General features: G+C 42.3%; 5 protein-coding genes across 6 annotated transcripts; 1 reads left to right on the plus strand and 4 right to left on the minus strand.

Annotated features, from left to right (window-relative positions):
- Window positions 1-524: 524 nt before the first annotated feature.
- On the minus strand, window positions 525-5,958 carry LOC6611561 (sodium- and chloride-dependent GABA transporter 1). Of its 2 annotated transcripts, XM_032723711.1 has the most exons (11): window positions 5,769-5,958; window positions 3,560-4,180; window positions 2,784-2,915; window positions 2,548-2,723; window positions 2,453-2,493; window positions 2,272-2,392; window positions 1,875-2,214; window positions 1,663-1,820; window positions 1,476-1,604; window positions 1,203-1,409; window positions 525-1,135 (listed from the first exon to the last, which is right to left on the minus strand). In XM_032723711.1, exons 2-11 carry the CDS (start codon window positions 3,918-3,920, stop codon window positions 875-877), a joined length of 1,926 nt encoding a protein of 641 aa, XP_032579602.1. In that variant the 5' UTR covers window positions 3,921-4,180; window positions 5,769-5,958; the 3' UTR covers window positions 525-874. The 2 variants fall into 2 exon arrangements, with proteins under 2 accessions (XP_032579602.1, XP_032579607.1); XM_032723716.1 differs by lacking the exon at window positions 5,769-5,958 and having other exon boundaries at window positions 3,560-4,350.
- A 1,762-nt stretch (window positions 5,959-7,720) lies between these two features.
- On the minus strand, window positions 7,721-8,802 carry LOC6611562 (adult cuticle protein 1). Its single transcript, XM_002036064.2, has 2 exons — window positions 8,694-8,802; window positions 7,721-8,522 (listed from the first exon to the last, which is right to left on the minus strand). Exons 1-2 carry the CDS (start codon window positions 8,697-8,699, stop codon window positions 8,121-8,123), a joined length of 408 nt encoding a protein of 135 aa, XP_002036100.1. The 5' UTR covers window positions 8,700-8,802; the 3' UTR covers window positions 7,721-8,120.
- A 3,774-nt stretch (window positions 8,803-12,576) lies between these two features.
- LOC6611563 (adult cuticle protein 1) lies at window positions 12,577-13,806 on the minus strand. The gene is made up of 2 exons (XM_002036065.2): window positions 13,645-13,806; window positions 12,577-13,527 (listed from the first exon to the last, which is right to left on the minus strand). Exons 1-2 carry the CDS (start codon window positions 13,648-13,650, stop codon window positions 13,105-13,107), a joined length of 429 nt encoding a protein of 142 aa, XP_002036101.1. The 5' UTR covers window positions 13,651-13,806; the 3' UTR covers window positions 12,577-13,104.
- Window positions 13,807-16,102: 2,296 nt separating this feature from the next.
- Window positions 16,103-16,718, plus strand: LOC6611564 (ATP synthase subunit g, mitochondrial). The gene is made up of 2 exons (XM_002036066.2): window positions 16,103-16,261; window positions 16,317-16,718. The coding sequence occupies exons 1-2, from the start codon at window positions 16,222-16,224 to the stop codon at window positions 16,598-16,600; spliced, it is 324 nt and encodes a 107-aa protein (XP_002036102.1). The 5' UTR covers window positions 16,103-16,221; the 3' UTR covers window positions 16,601-16,718.
- A 4,216-nt stretch (window positions 16,719-20,934) lies between these two features.
- LOC6611565 (adult cuticle protein 1) lies at window positions 20,935-21,990 on the minus strand. Its single transcript, XM_002036067.2, has 2 exons — window positions 21,889-21,990; window positions 20,935-21,581 (listed from the first exon to the last, which is right to left on the minus strand). The coding sequence occupies exons 1-2, from the start codon at window positions 21,940-21,942 to the stop codon at window positions 21,198-21,200; spliced, it is 438 nt and encodes a 145-aa protein (XP_002036103.2). The 5' UTR covers window positions 21,943-21,990; the 3' UTR covers window positions 20,935-21,197.
- Window positions 21,991-22,434: the final 444 nt, after the last annotated feature.

Raw genomic sequence — 22,434 nt, forward strand, 5'->3', positions numbered from 1 at the left:
CTCTCTTGTGTGCGCCTATCGTCGTGCATTGCCAAGTTCATTTCGAATTTGGAACTGGAAACTGATATGCACGTTCTCGGGAAATGGGATGACAAACAAGACAGCCGCAAAGTTATCAAATCTGGGGGAAAACTCAGACAGCAATGCAAAAGCAAGTAAACCCCATTGCTGTTGATTTCAATAACGCATTGATAATGTCTAAGTAATTGTTTTTGTTTAATGTCCGCATGAATCGGTGCTACAAAAAAAGCCATTTGTTATTAGCGATTAGTTTCAGGTGATAATAAACAATTACCTCATAGGCTTTTTCATTATATTATTATTTTTCATGCATTTAAAAAATATGCTTTTGACAGAGAACATTTTGAAAATCTTCATATATTCTTTAACTAAAATTCCAAAATTATTACTTATCCAAGTATCCAATTAGTGTGACATTAAATAGTGTAAATTGCTGACAGAGATATATCATAAATTTCAGACTTTTCCTTATACTTTTACCAAACTCAAAAAAAGAATAAAACTTGTTAATGCCTAAAAGGTAAAATTTTATTAGTTCATAACAATATTTTTGGCCGAAGCTTGTTGAACATTTTAGTAGGAAACTACTAAATATCACCAGTATATTGTTCTCTATAGCTAGCATTTGGAAAATATCAGTACAGCTTCATTACAACAACTAACAATCGCTATTACCAATTGATCCGCTTATTTATATACTAGTGTGCGTGTGTTTGTTATTGTATTTTTTGCATGTGTGAATGTGACCGGGTGTATGGGTGTATAATAAAAGTGAGTTCAGTTCAGTTCATTTGTCAAGTGACGACGCTGTAAGTATTGAGTTTTGATCTAGAGAGTATTCGATATTTAGGCACTATGTGGTGTTGGCATTGGCATCTATAACCAGCATCTCCGAGATGCCCATGATTTCCTCGTAGAATCGCCGGTTGTCCGCATCCACCGGATGCCAGTCATGTGGTGCGAGGCACTGTTGCAATCGCTGGCGCCAATCGCCATTCGTCCGGCATACCTTGTAAACCATATAAGACATGGCCGTAAGGAGAATCAAGCCCTGACTCACATAAATCAGGACGTCGTGTATGCGATCACGCGTAAATAAATAGGTAAGTTGGAACTGCAAGAAATTACAAAAATATAAGTCATTAACTATGTGAAAATAATTTAATATAACCACTACTCACCAGGCACAGTCCCAAAAAAATGGGCGTGGCAAAGCGTATAAAGAAAATTTTGAAACTTGAGATCGTTTTGCCTAACATAAACTGCAAGTCGCACTGGAATCGAACGCGTCCATAAACCCAAGTGGTCATCAGCACAAGGATACCCGAAATAAGCAAGTGTGTAAACACCGCCAAATTTGGCAACTGAGTCAGCTGACTAAAGCCCAACTGAAATGGATAGTTATATTAGTTATTATTAGTATGCTCTCAAAAGTGGATAGAATTTAAACTCACCTGAGTACAAAAATATACAGAGGAGGCTGTGAGGCAGAAGACCAGCGATGAAATTACCAGAATTCTTCTTGAACGCAGTGTCTCGAACTCATCGAACAAGGCAGTAACAACGGACATCATTTGAATGATCTTAAAAAATATAATTAAATAAGAAAAAATTCTTAGATGGGTGCAAAACAAAACTTACCAAGGCACATAGTTCTGATAAAAATATTATGCCAAAGAACAGAAATGCCCAGAGATTTGGAGTCGTCGTAAACCGTCCAAACAAGTAGGAGAAGCAGAGATACAGGAACTGCATATGATGCTTCTCATCCACATGTAATGGCATCATACCCACGTGATCTGTTTGAATATTGCAATTTAGAAATTGGAATTTGGTATTGGAAATTGAAATACCCTCAAAGTGATCGTGAGCCACATTACAGCAGAGCAGTCCCATTAATCCAATGGTAATATGAGTAAGGCACACCCAGATACTCAGTCTTTCGGCATCTCTGCGAAAGTTGTTGTAGCTGGACAAGGTTATGATACTGCCCCAACCGGGCCCCAAGACTCCTCCGGCCATCAGGAGGGCGGTGCGAGTTGTTGCCAGGATGCTGTCAAAGCTATCCAACTGGGGCATCCAATAATAATGCAGGGTATCAAACGTGACTTGCTCGTGAATAAGTAAGTATAAGAAAACAGCGACGAAGAAGCCGAACATCAGCACGCAAGAACATCGCAGAACTTTCCCAATCTAAAAAATTAAGACTTTTAAATTATGTATATTTCTTAGTTTATATGAAATGCATACAAAAGCAACTGGCTTGAGCAGCAAGGCCAGAACCACCAGCCAAATGGACAAAACGCCTATGAGCATGGACCACGATATGCTCATGGAAGTGGAACCTTTTGCAGTAGAGGCAATCGTCGACCTAGAGATATAGACAAAGTAAGCTTTAGCTCAATTTAATGTGAGTACGACTATGACTTGCCTGAAAAACTCTACCGTGGAATGAGGATCAACCCTATAGTCCTATAAACACAAACTATCTAAGTAAATAAATATATAACTATCTAATCTACTCACATCGACGTCGTAGTTCTCGTGCAAGGAGCACTCCTGGGTATTCCAACTGTTGTTGCAACTCATCCAGGGTATCGCTGGGTGTATTGAATTCACGGTATAGATGAGGGGCACCACAGCTCCAATGCTGTAATAGGTGAGCGTTCCCAGATTGATGAGCAGAATGGCGTAGCCAATGCCTAAAAGTATGCCACACTAGTTGAAGCATTTTACAGTGAGCAGCTTTAACAGATTTTCACCTTTAAATATGGGTGCCACGCGAAATGCTGATATGGTTCCAGAAGATGAAAACTGTCCCAAAAAGGCTTGGATCAAAAATATTGGCAGCGAGTAAAATAGCATTCCCATCAGGTAGGCGATTATAAACAAAACTATAATAAAAGAATTTAAAAATCAACTATATATGAGAGACACCGCACTGTTGATATATTATAAGTAATTCGAATTATTATTGAACCCTGGTACTCATCATAATTATCTATTTCTTGCACATCGTGTCGAACAGTGTGTCATTACTTATGAGCTTATCTTAAATATGAAATTAGTAACTTGCTGATAACCAACAATTAAATCATTAGAAAAACCAGTTTTGTAGATAATTAAGGTCGGTTAATGAGAGGGATTCTGGAACAGTGGTTTTGATTTTATGCGGGCTTTGCGCCGCTGTTCACCTTATCACTCGCAAAAAATAATAATTTTTCAAAGTGTTCGCAAAAAGCCGTCATTAACGCAGCTCAGATAACCTTTGCTTTAGTTAATTGAATTTTATTGATAACAAACAGCAATGGGATCAAATAAAGGGGATAACCGTCAGCAAATGCACTGCAAAAAATTATATGAAATTCTTATGCGAGAGTTTAAATTTGACGCTTTTTGACCTTGAATAAGAATGTCGCATTACTTTTAAATTATTGTTCAATATTTGACATTAGTATGAATACATATTTTTGAAAAAAACATTTTTTTAAGTGTACACATTTTGTAAGTGCACTTTGCTATTGTTAAGGGTACTTACGCCAACCGCCATGAAGTATGCCAAAGGTGGAGAGCTCCGAGAAGATCATCGAACTGAAGGCATGTGTGCAGCTGGCAAAGTAAAAGTCCGCCGATTTGGCCCAACGACCACGACATTTGTCATGCCGATATGGTCGCTCCAGGGTATCATACGCACTGCCCGATCGCACGGCCATGCTGTGCACCTGGCGGCTTCGAATTCGACGGGCGGCCAGGGCCAGACTACCGCCCATTCCGCCTCCGGTCTCCGTTTCCACTGGCTCCCCGGTAAAATCACCGGGCAGCTCTGTGCCATGTTCACTATTCTCACAGTCGCCCAGGAGCATGCAATTGTTGAGCTGCTCACCGCAGATGCCCTTCATGTTGGGTCATCAGGTGAGAAGTTGCTGGCCAGGTGAGAAAACCTAATACTCGCGACTCTGCTGGCTCAATTAGAATTGTCCAGATTCGTTTTGTTCCAAGTTTGTTCAATTTTTTTTTTCTGTTTTTGGCTATATGACCTAGTATTCAGCAGAGTTTTTCTGGGTCACTTCACGAAGAACAAGTTGTTGAAATGCGAGCTTCAGATTATCTTCTAATTGGTTGCTATTGCCGTCAGCGGATTCACGCCGCACTCTTGAACCTTATTTGAAATTAAACTCGATTTTGATTACTCCGGGCGCCAAGCAATCAGCTCCGATTCTCAGCGGCAAATGATGCTATTTAATGGGGTGATGATGGGGTGATGCTATTTGCCGTTCTCAAGCTACGCCAAATGAAGCAGTATTATAGGCACCAGCAACAACAAAGAACCTAACAACTCACAAATTTAATTAAATATATAAGTCTTTCTACGTAGTTTTGCGTACAATGCGTATATGTGAGTTCCATTGAGTGTGCAGCGATTATATATGAAGCACAGTGTGAAAGCTAAACAAAAATAAACTTGTAAAAATGGAAAAAAAATTTTGAATCAAACTTTGTTAAACTTGATAAAGTGCCTTGCACTTTAATCCCCCCTTCAAAATCTCCCTGGTTCAATTAATAAATAATAGCCTATTTAAAAATACATTAAATTATGTACAAAATTGTTTTACTAGTACTTCTACTTCTTGTGCTCCTTTAAATAGCTCGTACCTATTCTATTATCAGTATCGCCAAACAAAGAAAATTCGAACTGTAGGGGAAATCAAAACAAATGAAAATGTATTTTTAAAAACAAAGCCATCGTATTGAATCGAATCCAATCGAATCGCATCGAAGCACAACAAAGCCGATAAAACTGAATGTAAGAGAGGAGAAGAGAAACGAAACGAAGCTAAATGTATGGCAAGTTGAACGGGGGCAATGGACAGCTGATGGTGCTCTTTCCCACCCCCACTTGCACTCTCTCCGCTCTCAATGCTGGTGGCCTACGGAGCGTATACTTGACATTGCTCATACGTACCGTTGGCTGCGAGGAAGAGTCAGCTCTCGTGTTTTCTCTGCCCAAAAACATTTCAACAAGTAAAGCGATAAGAAGAGAGGGGTGGCGGGGAGCGTGTTAAAGGGTGTGTGAAAATCAGCTGTTTTTTGTTGTGAGCTGTGAGAATTGTGTAATTCAAGCAAAATTTTCTGCCTCTACAATTTCTGGCTTCGGTGTTTACGCGTATTGGACGCCGATGACGCTGTTGATTTGGTGTGGCTCCATTTATGAGTAAATTAGTGAGTGCACCGAATGCGGCGAACGTGTCCAATTACTCGAATCGAAATGTTTACAAACAAACACTCAAGTGTGCGCAATAAATTTGCGAAAAAACATTTGAAATGGCCAAGAGGAAAGCACAAACAAATATATGCACAGTGAAAAAATGTTAGTCTGGCATTCGCAGACAACCATGACATTGGATTTAATAGTTTTAAAATAAATAAAATTAATGTATACTTTATTCTTAACAATTTTTCTATCTCTTAAAATACCTAAAAACGGACTACATATGGGAATGACCATAGATTTGGGTGTTTTATCTCTCAGTGTGTTTGCTTTCGTTCAAAAGACGCAAAAAGTTGGCGTCTCAAGTGTTGGCCAAGTCTGTGGGCAGTACCTTGCCCACCCATCGCAGTTCCAACCCATTTTCACAATTTTCCGCCCGTCAAGAAGACTATGCATACATAGATAGCGATATTGGCGCCACATAAACTCAATATGTCCCCTTATCGTCCGTTTGTAATCTCAGCCATCTGAAACTCACATTTGCATGCACCTGCAAACAGTGCACTTTTCTATTACGTTCAGGCGACACGTTTTCCAATCACGCACAAAACCCCTGCAAAACTGGCACTGCGCGAGTGTTAATCCGAACCCGAATCTCGATCTGAACCCGAATCGGAAACTGCTGCGACTGCGACGCACGTTGCCAGCACGTCTGCCAGCGAACGACTGAAAACTGAAGAGTAGAAACACAGCCAGATAGTCGCCGAATGTCAGGCGAATGCGAATGTTGCTGTTGGTGTTGCTGTTGCGACCGTTGATGTTGCTGCTGTTGCTGTGTTACTGCAGATGTTGCTGCTGTCTCTTATCGCAGCCGCTGCTGTGTGCTACTTTTACTCTTCGGGAGAAATGCGAAGAGTGACAGAAAGAAAGAGCAACAGCTATGGGTTAATTTTTTAAATGCTCTGTGTTGGAAAGAAGTTATGTTGAATCTGAAAAACCATATAAGCTATCATACACAGATTTTATAGATTATGTGTAATAATAATAATAATAGGTCCCTTTCTTTATTAGAACTGGAACATTTAACAATGAATATCCTATCTTTATATAGTGGTTTATATTTTAAAACATATTCTACCAAAATTAATATGGATTACTCAACAGTACATATAGCTTGTTAAGCTATTCAACTATTCACTATGTCAAATTGATTTCGAATTAAGCTATGTTTTTTGTAACAACAAATTGCTTTCGATTATAACATTAAATTAAGTGGTAATTATTTAACCCATGTCGTATCAATTATCTAAATTGCATATAGGAACGATCATAAGAGCACGCCAAATTCGTATTGACCCCTGCGACTTCTGTGTGATTTTCTCTTTGCCGGTCAATTACCGGCTATTGCCAAAACGAAGCCCAGTAGGAAATTTCTTGCCATTTTCGAGCCGGACTCCAAGTAAGGGGAGACTGTCGACACGATTGACGCTTGACTCTTGGCCGCCGGCGTACAATAAATCATTGCAGTCAGTTCAATACAGCAGATTTAATCGCAAGACATTGCCGAGAAAAAAACATTTAATCATTTTCGAGAAATATTACAAATAATATATTTTGCGGAAATTACATAAATTTAGAGGTAGAACATACATGTTTGATAAACATATAATATATAATATAATATATAATATATATAATATATAATAATGAAAATTAATTTTTTATCAATTTTCTTCAGTGTATTTAAAAGGGGGTGTGGTGAGAAAAAGTTGAAGGAAGTTCGAGGGGCACTGTTATTGATACACTGACGCATTTCATTCAACGGCCAAATGCGGCAACAAAAGCGAAACTAGAAACATGAAAAACAAGCGCGAGACTTTGTAAACCGCTGTTGGAACTCAAAGTGGGAAAAATAAAAAGGGGGCTGGCTAAGTGGGAGGGGAAAATCACTCAACAGTTGGACTCTGCTATAGCAAATCGAAAGATATAAGGGGTAAAGAAGTGCGGGGTGCCGCATTTGATTCCATTTGATTTGTGGCTGCGTTTCGTTGGGGACTTTGCGCATGCGCATGAACTTGACATTTCAGCATTCGATCCGATGGCTTTGCTCTAATCACACTTTATTACGGAGGAAGGGGTTGCATGCAAACAGCGTAGTGTCAATTTGAGGCAATGAGTTCATTAATTGTATTCGGAGGCGTAAATATGCGATGATAATAGATTGAGAGCGAACGGGCTTTGTATACTAATCGACTGTGCCTGTGGGAATTTGTCAGGAAACAACTATTTATTTTCATTTTCGCTTGACCAAAACATACTTTGTATACTTACACTTAAAGCTTTAAATAAAGCTTTATCAAACGAATAATAATTATTACAAAATGAGGAACTATGCCATTTGTATTATTTCGTTAACATTTTGTTATTGATGCAATAATGCTAATTAGTCACAATAGTTTTTACACATTTCCCAAAATAAAACGTTCATACTTTAGTTACATTTTCTTTATTGGCAAGATGTACAAGCATTTCCTTCCAGAATGCACTTGGCATTCCATTCGAAGGAAAACTTGTGGGGGTTTTTTCACAGGATGCTTGGAAAATGTATGCTAAATAAATAGGTAAGCGAGAAAGATAGGCAACCACAAACGTGGCCGGGTGCTTAGGTCGGAAAGGAATTTTGATGACTCCGTTTTTTGGGACAGGTATGAAAGGATCCTGTTCAGGTGCTAGGTGCGATTACCCTGTCTATATATGTCTATATATACAATGTATTTACATAACAGTGTTGAGGGGTCTCCCGTTAGATAGAAGGACTTCCCCATCAATGGCAGTATCCGTGGCAGAGGCAATGGTCCGATCGGCAAAGGGATTCAAGGCAGTATCCTCCTTACAAGGTTCCGGGTGCGGGAGCGGCATTGATGGAGGCCACCGACTGGATGTGTCCGGCCAGAGGAGCGGTGTGGATAGCACCACGGGTCTGGGCAGTGTAGACGCCGCTGTGGGCCACTGGGGCCACGACGACGGAAGGAGCATGAGCAGCAACCACAGCGGGAGCATGGGCAGCAACCACGGCAGGAGCGGCGGCGTGGATCGCTGCTGGAGGCCACGAAGCAACGTTTACGGCGGCGGGCCAGTGGGCGGCGGGAACGGCCCAGGGAGAGGCCACCACAGCGGGTCCGGAAACAGCGGTGTAGGACAGTCCATGTCCAGCCACCTGGGACAGCAGGGGGATCACAGACGACTGCACGCCCATGGCGAGGGCCAAGGTGAAGATAACGGCGACGGCGAACTGTAAAATGCAAAAGATATTGTTTTATTAGTTTTAGAGGAATTATAAAACGAAATTGCTTTAGGATCGTGGAGTCTTAGGATTAAAACTTCCTTGTTGAATTACTAATATTATGCTCAATCCATGCTATATTGCTGTTAATTATCAGGATAAATCCGTTTGATAACTCACTTTCATGTTGCTGTTTGTGGGTTTTTGGGTTGCGCTCTGGTTGAACTCTTGTTCTGAACTGATCTGTCAACGGAGCTGCCGGCCAGTTTTATACCCCACTGCTGACCACATCAGCGATAGAAAACCGCCAAGTCGGAGGGTTCATGAAAGTGAGAGTTCACACACCATGACACGGTGGACACGGCTGACACTGCTCCGCATGCATATGATCAGCTCTAATGACATGCCTCGGATCTGAACAGATCGTATCGGTTCGGATCGGATCAAACGGCTAGGTTGAACGCCTTCAAAGCGGTTGTGTTCAAGATCTAGTTCTACACCTACTTTGTTGTTAGCTTACAGTACTTATCGATTTACGTACATTTATTTCCTAAAGAAGAACAAAAAAATGAAGAGTTGTGACAAGAAGTTAAGTTGCCTAATTTGTATCTTAAAGCTGTTGTTTTTAACAATAACCCTCTTAAAATGAACTTACTCGGTGGTGAACCACTGTTTCCGCACCACTCAAACTTGCAACACAGCACAGAAATGCATTCTCCGTGAGTGTGTTTCCATCTCCGTGGCCATGTGGGTCCAACTGTCTAAGTGAATGGCCCAACCCACTTTTCAGCTGCAGTTCCGGTAAGTTGATTTTCACTCCATCACACCGCCACTTTAATTACTTAATTGTTGTTTGTGCGCGATTAGCATTTCAGTATGATTTATAACACGATTCCAATTATGGAGCGATACGTATCCTGTATAAGGCCGGCTAATATCTGATTTATGTGTCTTAAGGGTTAATGATATGCGAGGAACAGCCCCCTTCATCGAGCGATTGTAATATAATTATGGGAATATTAAAAGCTGAAATATAATAAACCATTTAAATAGAACAGAACTTTAAATCTGTTTTTATTATATATAAAAGTTAATAGTAAAATATTAAGCCTAATATATAAAAAAATTATAATCAATTGGACTAGTGTAACTATTTTATATTCGAATCGAAGAGACAAAAGTTAGCCATTACTGTGTTTATGCGATGCACTTTTCACGCATTTCGTTTCCTGACATTGACAAATTCGTTTAGTCATAAGCCAATTGTTGGCTATAAATTAACCAAAACTTGCAATCAACACAGCATTCCAGGTTAATCCGCTTCTCCAGGCTATTTCCCTAATTATTTCCACCTCCGATTACCTAATGGAATCGACATTGCGCAACATTCAATTGTCTGAAATGGGTCTGGAGCGTGGGTTTCTGCCGCCTGGAACAGCCCACATAAATATATCGCAAACCCATTAGGTGCCGCAATTAAGTCAGACTTTAGTGCAAATTCAACCCAGCAAAGACAATTCAATTAAGCCAAAAAAGAACTGCATGAGGGGAAAAACTCGTTTCGATGCCAATGTGGGTGAGATCGATCGAGTCTTGGCCAAATCTCTGAGGCACCAAAGACTCCAAAAAAGTTCAAGTTGAATTCTTTCGGTGCGATGATAATCTGTAATTAGCGACTACTATAATTTACCACATGTGCCAATTATTTTCTTGTACCAAAAGCCCAGGTGCTGACTAAAATTGAAACTTGGTCTCTGTGCGATCTGTAATTAGCGCTAAGCGTTTGCATAATTAAGCATACGCCCTGTGGCCCAATACGTTGATATGAGCTGGCTCTGTACCAATTAACTCGATCTAATGACCATTGGCCCCCAGCTTGACTACCGAAAGAGCCAACGCATTCGCCGAGCACTTGGAGGAAGTCTTCACACCAGCCAATCGATGTTCCCCAAATGAAGCAGCCGAAACAGCCAGGCTCCTGTCAGAACCTCTCTTTGACTCCGAGTCGATACCCCAGGCCACGGAAGAGGAAATCAGCAATTTAATAGCGGCAATGGGTAACCACAAGGCTCCAGGCGATGATGCCATCAATGCCATTGCTTTAAAGCTCCTCCCCCCTATTAGCAAGTCACTAATCACGACCATAATAAATAAGTGCTTGCAATTGGGGCACTTCCCTTCATCATGGAAACGCGCCGAAGTAGTTATGATCCTGAAGCCTGGTAAACACGAAGCCAATCCCGCCTCCTACCGCCCGATCAGCCTACTACCAGTACTCTCCAAGATACTCGAAAGAGTATTTTTGACCAGAGTATTGCCGGTGATTGAGGAGGCTGGTCTGATCCCTGATCACCAGTTTGGCTTTAGGCGCCGCCACGGGACACCAGAGCAAGGCCACCGAGTAGCGCAATATATCCTGGACGCCTTTGAGAATAAGAAATACTGCCTAGCAGTAATGCTGGACATTAAGCAAGCCTTTGATCGTGTTTGGCACCCCGGTCTCCTCCTAAAGCTCAAAAACGGCCTGCCCCAGCCATATTTCAAGTTCTTAAAATCGTTCCTGGAGGGCAGAAGATTCGCCGTCAGGTGTGGAGAAACGCGCTCAGACGTCAAAGAAGCCCGTGCAGGAGTTCCCCAAGGAAGCGTTCTCGGTCCGCTCCTCTACAACGCGTATACGGCTGACCTGCCGGTGATACCGAGCCAGTACATTATGGCAGCCACTTACGCCGATGATACTGCGTTCCTAACAACAGCAGATACCCCAGCAGAGGCCTCCCAGACTATGCAGGAGCAACTAGATCTACTGAACACGTGGCACACGAGATGGAATATATCGGTAAACAGCGACAAGTCAACCGCTACCACCTTCGCAACTAGACGCGGCACTTGCCCACCAGTCAGTTTCAACGGGTTCCCAATCCCAGAGGTAGCCAATCCAAATTATCTTGGCTTTACACTGGACAGGAGACTTACATGGAGACCACACCTGCTAAAGAAGCGGAAACAGGCGGAGAACCGAGTCCGTGAATTCTACTGGCTGATGGGCAGACAATCTAAGCTACCGACTTCCACTAAGCTCCTTATCTACAAAGCGATCATAAGGCCAATCTGGACGTATGGCATTCAACTGTGGGGCACTGCATCGAAAAGTAACATCAACATTATCCAGACATTCGAAAACAAAACGCTCCGCACAGTCACAAACGCTCACCCTTTCCACGATAATGCCACTATACACGAGGTCCTCAGCTTCCCCTGGGTGAAGGATGAGATTAAGAAAAGCAGCAGGCAGTACATGCAGAGGCTTCAAGACCACCCAAACAACCTGGCACAAGACCTGATGGACACCAGTCAACGCACCAGGAGGCTGCACCGATCACACCCTTTGGACCTCTCTGGGATTAGACACGCAAATTAAATTAAATTATATACATACATTATTATATACTTCATACATACAATATCGACAGTTATTGTATAGTTTCGCAACAATTTATGTAATCAATTAATTCTCTACCGTTAAGTTTAGTCATCAAATTTAATGATTGTCCGCGAAGGACAGTTTTAAATTAATATATCCAAAAAAAAAAAAAAAAAAAAAACTATAATAATAGACACTTAAAGACAAAGACACATTTGATCTAGACATTCTTGGCAGATATGAAATCAATTGAACAATTTGTCGGCTTTTCAAGGTCGAGCAGGTGCAAACTAAAGACCCCAAGGTTATAATTAACTAATATGTAGTTTATGATCTAGACTTATTTAATGAGAGCTAAACAATCATTCAAATATGGGATTGTTTAAGGTTGTCTAAGTAATTGATTAAAACATTAAACATCTTGGCATATCGTACAAAAGTGTCAAGATATCTAGCATAGCTAAATTATATATTTAATTGTATTTAAAAACCAACCACAACTCATACATGAGATTAAATTAAACCCAAAATATACATTAATGTGTACTTTTATCTTTCGTACCAGAATAATCTCAGTTATAGAGTTGTAACTTTTTAAGAGAAGCCCGTTTGTTTTAACCCCATTTTTGCAAAAACACAATATTTATGTCGTATAAAAAACGCTGATTGCTTTTATTTATAACGCTTTCGTCAATCTTTACATTGTTGCAGATTACTAGATTACAATGGGATATTTACAGGTTGACAGGGCATATCTAGGGCGATATGCCAGATAGTGATAGATATAAGAAGTATATAGTGATAGATGTAAAGAAGAGGAAGACAGGATAGCAGATGGGAAGTATTGAAAGAGTTCTCAAAAAATAAAATTAACATGTTGTCGTTTGTTGGTTTGTTGTAGTTGTTGTAATTGCTGTTGGACTTATATATTGCTGAGTGCGTTGGGAAATGTCCAGGGGATATGGACATGGACCCAAGATCAGGATCGTGTTCGTATCTGGGGGGGGACTAAGAGCGGTGTGCTTAACAATAAGTGTACAGAGAGAGATGGGTATTCATCCGGTTGGAGTAGTCGTGGGAAGTCGCTGAAGCAGGTGGAGATCAGTGATACTGCCATCCATCCGCTCCGTTTGGCATCGGTTTGGGTATGGTTAATCCGTCACTCCCGACTTACAGAGTTCCGGGGGCAGGGGCCACGTTTACGGAGGTGGCGGAGTTGATGTGTCCGGCGAGGGGAGCGGTGTGGATGGCACCACGGGTCTTGGCCACATAGACGCCCTCATGGCCATGGCCGGCGGCGAGACCGGGTCCCTGGGCCAGGTTGATTCCGGGAACAGCAGCGCCGTGCCATCCGGCACCGGTCAGACCCCAGGGAGCAGCGCTGGCATGGACGGCAACGGCGGCAGGGGCACCCCAGGGAGCACCGTTCCAGGCGCCGTTCCAGGCACCGTTCCAGGCACCATTCCAGGCTCCGTTCCACAGACCGGCTCCATGGGCCACGGGGCTCACATAGGACACACCGGGAGCGATCTGGGCCCACGAGGCATGAGCTCCAGCCAGGGCGCACACGAACATGACTACGGCAACGGCGAACTGGAAAACGGATTATATACCGAAATAAGTTAGATCACGAGGATAATGCTTTAGAAACTCTTGAAAATTTTCAAAAAGTTTTTGAAAATTTTAGAACACTCCTGCCAATGTCCTCACCTTCATGTTGTTTGTTTGGGGTGGGTGTTGAAGTTGGGTTGTTGAAGGAGAAGTGCTTGTTGAATACTCAGCGAACGAGTTGATTCTGATTTCGACTACCAAATTGTGGCAACTTATATACGAAAAACGAGGCGCGGACTTTGCTTCGCTTTTCCAAATCCAAAACCGAAACCTGCCCCCCAAGTCAAGAAAATATATATCAAAATGCGCGCAGAGAGGCGAATGGCGCGAGAGACTCTGCTCTAGAGACGTCGACGCCCAAGCCCAAGTCTCGGGCAGAATTGGAGTACCCATACCCACTGTGGTAGATCCGCTCCGGGTTTTGGCCTTTCACTGCCCAGCTGCTCGAAGATCTCTGCCTTGGGTGCTGCTTCCCGTTCCCCCTTCCCGCCAACCATTAAGCTGACCAACACCCCCTAAGCCACACCCCTCTCCACAAGGAAAAAGGGGCGGCGGGCGTCAATGATTGCGCAAATTACCACAGTCTAGCTTCTACAGTTGGAAACATATTAAAAAAATAAATAGTATGTCCTGAACGAAAGATCCCCAGTTAAGCCTTAAAAGTTACCAATTTAATTAATTACATTTTATATGTTAATCCCAGTTTTCAAATATTTTTCGAACTGCCAAATGCATTTAAAGAAGCTTGACTGTATTAACAAGAATTTACAGCCGAGGGTGCAACACAAACACACATAAACATAAGCGTAGATATTGAGCCGACACAATCGGCTGGCTCCATCGGCGGCTTGAAAATTGCCACAAACACCAAATTATATTGATAAAGCACAAACACATTTAAAAAGTCATAAGCATGTGGCCCAAAGCATTCAATTTGCAATGGCACAGACCGAAAGTTTCTGCTGCATTAGCTTTCAGAATTCTTTGTTGCAATTATATAATTCGCTGGTATCGGTGTGAGTGTGTGTGTGTGCTTGGCTTGCAGCATGGGGCACGGAATTTGTGTACAGTAAACTAAAGTAAAATAAAGTCGCGTGCCTACACTGCAATAACAATTACTTTGCCCCAAGGCGGACTCAGAAGTTAGCCCCTGCAATGACTAAATCAATGCAATAATATTAATTGAGCTTTAAATGCCAAAAAGTTAGTCAGCCGTTAAAATCATTCTAGAATGGATTGTTAGCTTATTTCCCCAAATAATCAGTGTTTAAACCCTTAAAAAGAGCAATTAAATGTTGGTAACCTATTTCAAAATCGCTTAATGGCGAAAATATTTCACTGATCATAAAAAAGTTATGGATAATAAATATTAAACTTATGTTTACCAACTTTTGACAGTATTGGCTTTGCCCAAGAAATGATTTCAAATATTCAAATGAGATTTAGTATAAATTTAAAAATCTTTTAAAACCATCCACTTTCTAAAAGAATTTTAAGACACAGTGACGTCAGCAAGGCCGTGACTTTCAGTCGCAAATTCCAGAGTACTGGAATTTTTCGCAGTGCTTTAAATAAACAATTAGCCTCTGCAGTTTCGCCTTGTTTTCGCTGCCCGCTGCTCCGCCAAAAATAGGAAGGCAATTCTCGTATTGTGGCGGGGCAACGCCCAAGAATAAATATAATCAAAGGCTGTCAGCATTGGCAAACAATAAAAATGCAAAAAAGCAGAATGAATTGGTGGACTACATTTCCATGATGGGGGAACTTGGCTAAGAAACGCCCGGCGAATTGCAGCCTCAACTTGAAATCGTCATGGACATGCAGATCAAAAAGCTGGCCACGTTTTGTTTTTCCAAAGACTTGGGTCAGAGTGTCAAACTGGCCAAATGTGAGACTGAAACCATTTAGAGGACAGCTGCAGCGAAAAATATATGCGATCCATTAATCACAACCAATATGATTATGCATAGGGCCCGCAACGGGTATTGGTGGAATGTCATACTCGTCTAACTGGCGCAATTAGATCAACTATGCGAATAAAAAACAAGAGTAATTTTCATTTGAAGAACGGGCCCTTCACCTCGACTCCATTAGAGCTTCATTAGCAAAAGCGGCTGTCCTAAAACCTGCATTATATGGCCAACCAATTCCATTGAACTGATGACGAAAGACCCAGCGTTTTATTGCACATTTTGAGATTTTCATTTCGATGACCGGCAGACACAATGCTGGCCAATTTTTTAGGGCGTGCTCCGTCTTTCTATTCTACATTTTAGCCATTGTTTCGGCTTGGCAAATGGGTGGGGCGCTCCATCTTGTCGGTTTGGTAATGATCGGTCAGTTTATCGTCCGCAAATCGCATAATTGGCGCAGGTTGTTTTCAACCAGGCCGCAATTATGCAAATTTTCCAAACACATTTACCTGGCACTGCGTGTGAATACAAAATGAACCAGCTCTTAAAAAAAAATAAAATTGTATCACATTTTGCGCATTTTTTTTTGGCAAGGACATAAGCCTTTTAACATGCCTAATATCGAATGGCTAGGAACCCTTTGCTTAAAAGCCAAATCATTTTGACAGCTCTCAGTTTGATAACTTTTTACGAGAACCTTGCGACGTAAATTTGTGAAATTTTCAGAAACTTTCATTTCTTGTTTTATTTTTCTACCAACAAAATGAGTCAATTGGTTGCCAAGGCGAAGACCCTAGTAAACAGTAAGATGCGCACTTCTATCTGGCCAAAACGTAATCACTTTATGGTATTACGCAGAAATGATTGTGGCAGCACGTCCGCAGCTCTATGAATTCTGGAAGTATGCCAAGGTGGAGCTGACACCGCCACTGCCCGCTGATTTCCAGAAGCTGAAGCAGACCGCTGAGTCCGCCAAGTTGGCCTCCAAGAAGGATATGAAGGGGCAGCTGAAGAAGTCCGGACTTTCCCAGGTGACCGTCGGTGAGGCCTGGCTAAATGTGCTGGTCACCGTGGAGGTGATTACCTGGTTCTACATGGGCGAGGTCATCGGTCGTCGTCACTTTGTCGGCTACAAGGTTTAGACATAGCAGATATGCTATTCTCCTTATGTTTTCGTGTTGTATGCAAATGGCCCAGTGCATTTATACCATTTTTCTGTGGCCAGGTGCACTGAATAAAGGTGCATTATCAGCATTACAATCATGGGCGTAGCTGTTTATATTGCCTTTTCCCTATAAATTTACATTATGTTCTCGTTCTGTCGTAAACCTCATATATAGCTCGATTTATATCCTGTATGATATTCATTTTAACAAGTTTAATGGACTAAGTGGCAAGATAACAAAAATTTCATAACTTTTGCATGTGGAAAGTAAAGTTTAGTGCTTCCCAATGTATTTGCATACATAAATTCCCAGTGACCAGGTGCACAGCATGTGAACTCCCACTCCGTCATTTAGCAGTGCCCCGCCTCGAATTCCGGACAGCCAATGGCCCGGCATGAGCAACGTGCTCATGGCAGATCTAAGTCTCGCTGAGCTGGCATTGATCTTGGACACGGAGTTCTCTTATTCCGCCGCGAGGCGAGTGCGCAGGCGTCCGAGCGGCAAAGCGTTGGGTTCCTAAGGCGGCACGACAGCGGACACGGGTGGCAGTCCGGTCAAGTGGCATAAATCAGATTGACGCCGTGGCAGTTGCACAAGCCAAACAATGGCAACCAACGTGTGCCCCAAACAAAATGGAATGTACGGGTAAGGTATGTAGCTGTATTACAAATAACTTTAAAAGACAGTTTAGATATATGAAAATAATAGTATGAACAAAAGACAAACTTTTAAATTAAAATTTTTGTTAGATCAGTATATCCAGTTGAAATTTACCTAAATCTAAGCATTATAATTATAACTTCAGTATTTATTTGTCTGACTGTATATCAAATTTAAGCGCTTGTCCCAATTTTAATGGCATTTTAATAACAAAGCATGCCTGCTGGCAACGAGCAGCAGGCTTTGTTGCAATATCACCGCCCGATTGCATTATGCTAAGGCTTATATGCTGGGTCCTTATCACAACTACCCCAACGACTACGCCCACTTTTGGTCAGATGGATACGAATTCCGTAAACGTGAAACTAATTGGCTAGAGGAGAAGGGCGGTTATCGGCTAGTGGGGGGAAATCAATGTTAGCCACGCTTGAATTCAATTTGGCGGCTGCCGATTGTTGCAACTTGTGGCTGGCAACGTGGTAGTGGCAACAAGGTGGATACACAGTGGGGTGGGCTTTTTTTGCCAGCCGGCGAATTTGGTTTGCAGCATTTGGTAACCACCAGCATTTCCACCCACACCGCCAACACCTCTGGCCTGCTGCTCATTATTTAATTTGGTTTTCATACACTATGTGTGAAACTAACAACTGCGGTTCACCTGACACACCTGTAATGTTCAATTTGAAGACTTGAGAATATCAATGGTTGTGAAACAGAAAGAATTGGAGACCTACAACGTATTTAAGAACTTAATAAATTAATGTGCTTGTCAATTTTAAATTTTATAATTAAACAAAAATAAAAGCAAGGTTTATTTTGGTAAGATCATCTAGTGGTCGACTACCCAGTTACTTATTTAGTTTTAATTGTTCGATCTAAATTAATTTAACTAGCCTGCATAGGCAATCACACTTGGACTCTGGCAAGGAATTTTTGAATTTTCGAGTGGGCGGCCTCCAAAAGGCTGATTTTTTGTTTTAAATCGAACCGAGAGGCGCAAATGATGCAATTGCAATCGTAACGTAATCAATTGGTCAAGTATTGCCCCGTTAACCGTTAGCTGGCGATCAAGATCTGCGGTTATTAATCCAATTACAATTAGCATGCTAAGCGGACTCCTAATGGTCATTAAGAGAAGGCAATAATTAACCACTTTAGTGGTCGCGGTTGTCACTACACAACTGTCACAACTAACAAAGAGCTTAGCCACACAATTGTTGCTAATTCAACGAGTTCTATATGAGCAGATTATAGCCTGGTTAGTGTGTTCGTGACGTTAGCAAGTGGCTGGCGGAATTTCTGGGCTGTGTGCCGCCTTTTTTCCTGCACATTTTCCTTTTGGCCATCCAGCTGCTGCCACGAAAAATCACAGAAATCTGAACGAGTGTGCAACAAGTTTGTTTGCCGCTCATGCAACCCGCCAGATACTTGTCGCTCACTCGACTGCGAGTATTTGGCTACAGGTTGCAAACTGCCGGCCGAACTATATTTAGGCCACCAACCAGTTGTGGGTGCGGATAAGAAAGCCGTGCCGTTGTAGTGTTACGAAATTCATCCAGCAATGGAGCGGTATATCTTTTTATTTTTGCCAAATGGATTGCAAGTGTCCACTGGAAAAACGCCCTGTTCTGATCGATTCTGCGGAATGAATCACTCGACTCTGCAGACTCTCGATCCTTCGCCGGAACACTGACCTTATTAAACAACTCATCGCCCACACGAAAGTGGATGGCTTAAATGATGTAATGGTTGTATACACTTGAAGAAATATCTGTATTCTGACTCACAGATAAGTGCACTTTTTATTCACACCTGCTCCATAAAGGTGGTGTGGCATGTTTATATGCTCTTTATGGCCAATAAAACTAAAGCGGATATGGCCAATTTTCAAGCAATAAACAATCTATTTGGGACTACTTTTTATTATCTTTAAGTTACTCGACTTATAATAAATATTTAATTTAAATAACTGTTTATATAGGATTAATTACAAAATTTATGAAGCTAACATTCTTTACATCTAATTAAATTGCACAGAAGTAGCTTGCCATGGTATTTAATATGCTTTTTATTTAACTGCAACAATTTATTACCTAAAATAGTTCATTATATTAATAATGTTTTGAAATCAACTACCTTTGAGATGCAAATTGGTAAACTTAATTTCCGTGTAGCTACCAGAAGTGATCACCCACAAGAGAACTGCCTTCGCCTTGCCAACGAATGAAGTGCGAATTGCGTAGAGACCACAAATAAAAGCAAATCCAACGCAGTGGGCCAAGTTGAACTCGATTCTGCGTAGAAACCAGAAACAGCTAAGTGCGTTCGGCTCAAGTGCAGTGAACCCGTTCGAAGCAGGAAGCCGCAAAGTGCGTAAACTTGAACTTGGCAAAGGGGGCTGGCGGTGTGGCGGTTTAGGCCAACTTGCATTCGGTAGCCGCGTCATGCGTTCTTTGGTTTTGCGTGCACGCAGCAGCCGCCGATCGAGTTGAGCCCACTTGCGGCTAGCAAAAGAAAACAAAAAGTGAATGCCTGGGTCTAGATTTATGGCCAATTGCCATGGGGCTTGGCTGCAGACACGACACTAAACAACGCGGCAAAATGTTTCGCTGCCGTTTGTTTAGCTGCCACTTGGCCCCCCGCCCCCCACTGAGTCGACTCCCCATTCCCTATCCCCTTTCTTGGCCTCACGTTTCGCCGGCAATTGACACTTTTATTGAAAGCCCAGGCATTTTTCGCTTATCATGTTTTCCGTCAAGTCTATTTTCGGTCAAAATGTTGGGGCATTAAGCCAGTAGTTAATATTTTTGTATTGAACTCACTATATGGCATACCCTGAAAATTACAATTTTAAATGTGGCTTCTTTTATTATAAAAAAGAAAGAACGCTCTTTCGTCAACTATCAGTTACCCATTACTCAGTTAACTCATTACGAGAAAGTTCGACGACTTTTTTGGCATATGAATTTTAATTTGCTATTCATATATTTCCCTTGATATAAGAAAATGACAACATATAGTCCTATATATCCCATCGGAATTGGGTCCATCGCCTAACGGGTTTCAGGGGTCTACAGTGGGCGTTAAGGCGGATTTGATCTGAACCGCATTACTTTGCATGGGCATTACTTAACTCCATCGCGGCCATATCAAGTTTGTGCACATTTTTCTATTAATAATTGCAAGTGCGAGTGTGCGGCGATCAAGGCAAACCGCCCCTGCTCCAGATCGAGTAGTACTCTCGTTTTCAGTTCAGAGACCAGTTCGGTTCGACAGCAGTTTGTACTATGAGTTGGCAACAAAGTTGTCCAGCTGCCGAGCAACTGCGTCTCGTTTCTGGAGCGGCTTTTTGTCAACGCCCCTGCTGTAGCGCCGGTCTGAGGCCCCGGAATTGATTAATTACTGGCATCGGTAATCGGCCATCGATCGAGATTGTTTTAAGCCATTTAGCTGTCCAATGTTTGCTGCACTTGAAGGCGTGGGAGTTGGTCTAAGGGTGGGGCTTCTAATTGCCGTTCAAAAGGTGAGTCGATCCCCTGGTAATAATTTCAAATTATTCTTCTGGGACCACGATCTAGATACATCTGCTAATGGCATTTAAATAGTTACTTAAGCATGCGCTAGCAACCGTAACTAAAACTCATTTCAACTGTTTTAATAACATTTTTTTTATTCAAAAAGAAACAAATTTCCATGTGACAACAGCGGGGTGGATAAATATAGACCAGAGAGTGTAGCGGAAAGCGATAGACTGGATAGGATTGACTTAGATTGCTGAAGAAACGAGAACCCAACGGGAGCTCAGTGGAGGAAAGACCTTTCGGTAACTTAAAAAACCAAAACATGTGGTAAAGATGCGAGCAAATGGCGGTCAGGATCGATGTAGGGGTAATCCAGAAGTCCTTTCAGGTGATTACCAGGTGCCTGGTGCGGGTTCCAGGTTCACGGAGGCAGCGGACTGCACATGTCCGGGCAAAGGAGCCACATGGACAGCTCCACGGGTCTTGGCAACATAGCTGGCCTCCGGAGCGGCGACGGCCACCACGGCGGGGGCGTGGGCAGCAACCACGGCGGCGGGAACGGGAGCGGCAACCACAGCTGGTCCAGACTGGATGAGCACGGGTCCGGCTGGGGACAGGGCCAGAGGAACGGCAGCGGGAACCGCAGATGCCTGGATGGCCACCGAACCGGCGACGGCGGGAGCACCGACCACCAGACCGTGGGCGGAGGTCAGGAGTGGCACCACCGAGCTGTTGACACCCCAGGCCAAAGCAAACAGGACTACGACAACGGCGAACTGGAAATAGGAATCTTGATTTAGATGCGAACTCAGGTACTATGATAAATATAACTTATTTGTAGTATCTTTTACTTTTGGAGTTTCTCTGAATGGGGTCGTAATGTGTTTAGTTAGAAACTTAAGATTAGCAATCTGATTTTAATTTATGTATGACTGGATAAAGATCATTTATGTATACTTTTGCAGAATTTCAATTCGTGTAAAAAAGAACATAAGTCCCTTCGTGTTGTCCTTTTAATCTACTTATACAACACTAGTTGTACTTGGACTAAGCTCCAGTTATCCGATATCCCTTCAATCTCACCTTCATGTTGGCTTTTGTGATCTCAGTGACGCTTGAAACGAAACTAACTGACATCTGCCCGTTGGCCAAGTGCTTTTATAGCTCCGATCCATAATTCCATTTAGCATATAAGGCCAGTTCTCGGTTCGATCAGCCATGTGTATGTTTGCTGCACAAATGCGGAACAAACCACGTAATACCTCCAGCCCCAACCCCTTGACCTTCCCGAATCAATATCCACAATTCATTGACGACAATTCAAGTGCGCGACAATTAGCCACGCCGGTTGACATGACGAAAACAAGACTGGTCTCATTTGATTCGGCCAATCCATAACCATGACTTCAATCTGTATATGATATACACTAAAGCCATGTCTCGGGTGCCCCTAACAACAATGGATAGGCAAATTACAAGCCACCGCAGCACCACTGTGCACCACATCGCCCCACACACATGCAGCACCACTGGCTGTCCATTTAAATTTCATCAGCAGAATGTAATTAAATTCACTTCGGTAAGCTCGCCCTGAAATTAATTGCCGGCCGCCAGTTCTCGGCAAACTGA

Source organism: Drosophila sechellia, chromosome 2L (assembly GCF_004382195.2).
Source record: "Drosophila sechellia strain sech25 chromosome 2L, ASM438219v1, whole genome shotgun sequence".
Taxonomy (NCBI): domain Eukaryota; kingdom Metazoa; phylum Arthropoda; class Insecta; order Diptera; family Drosophilidae; genus Drosophila; species Drosophila sechellia.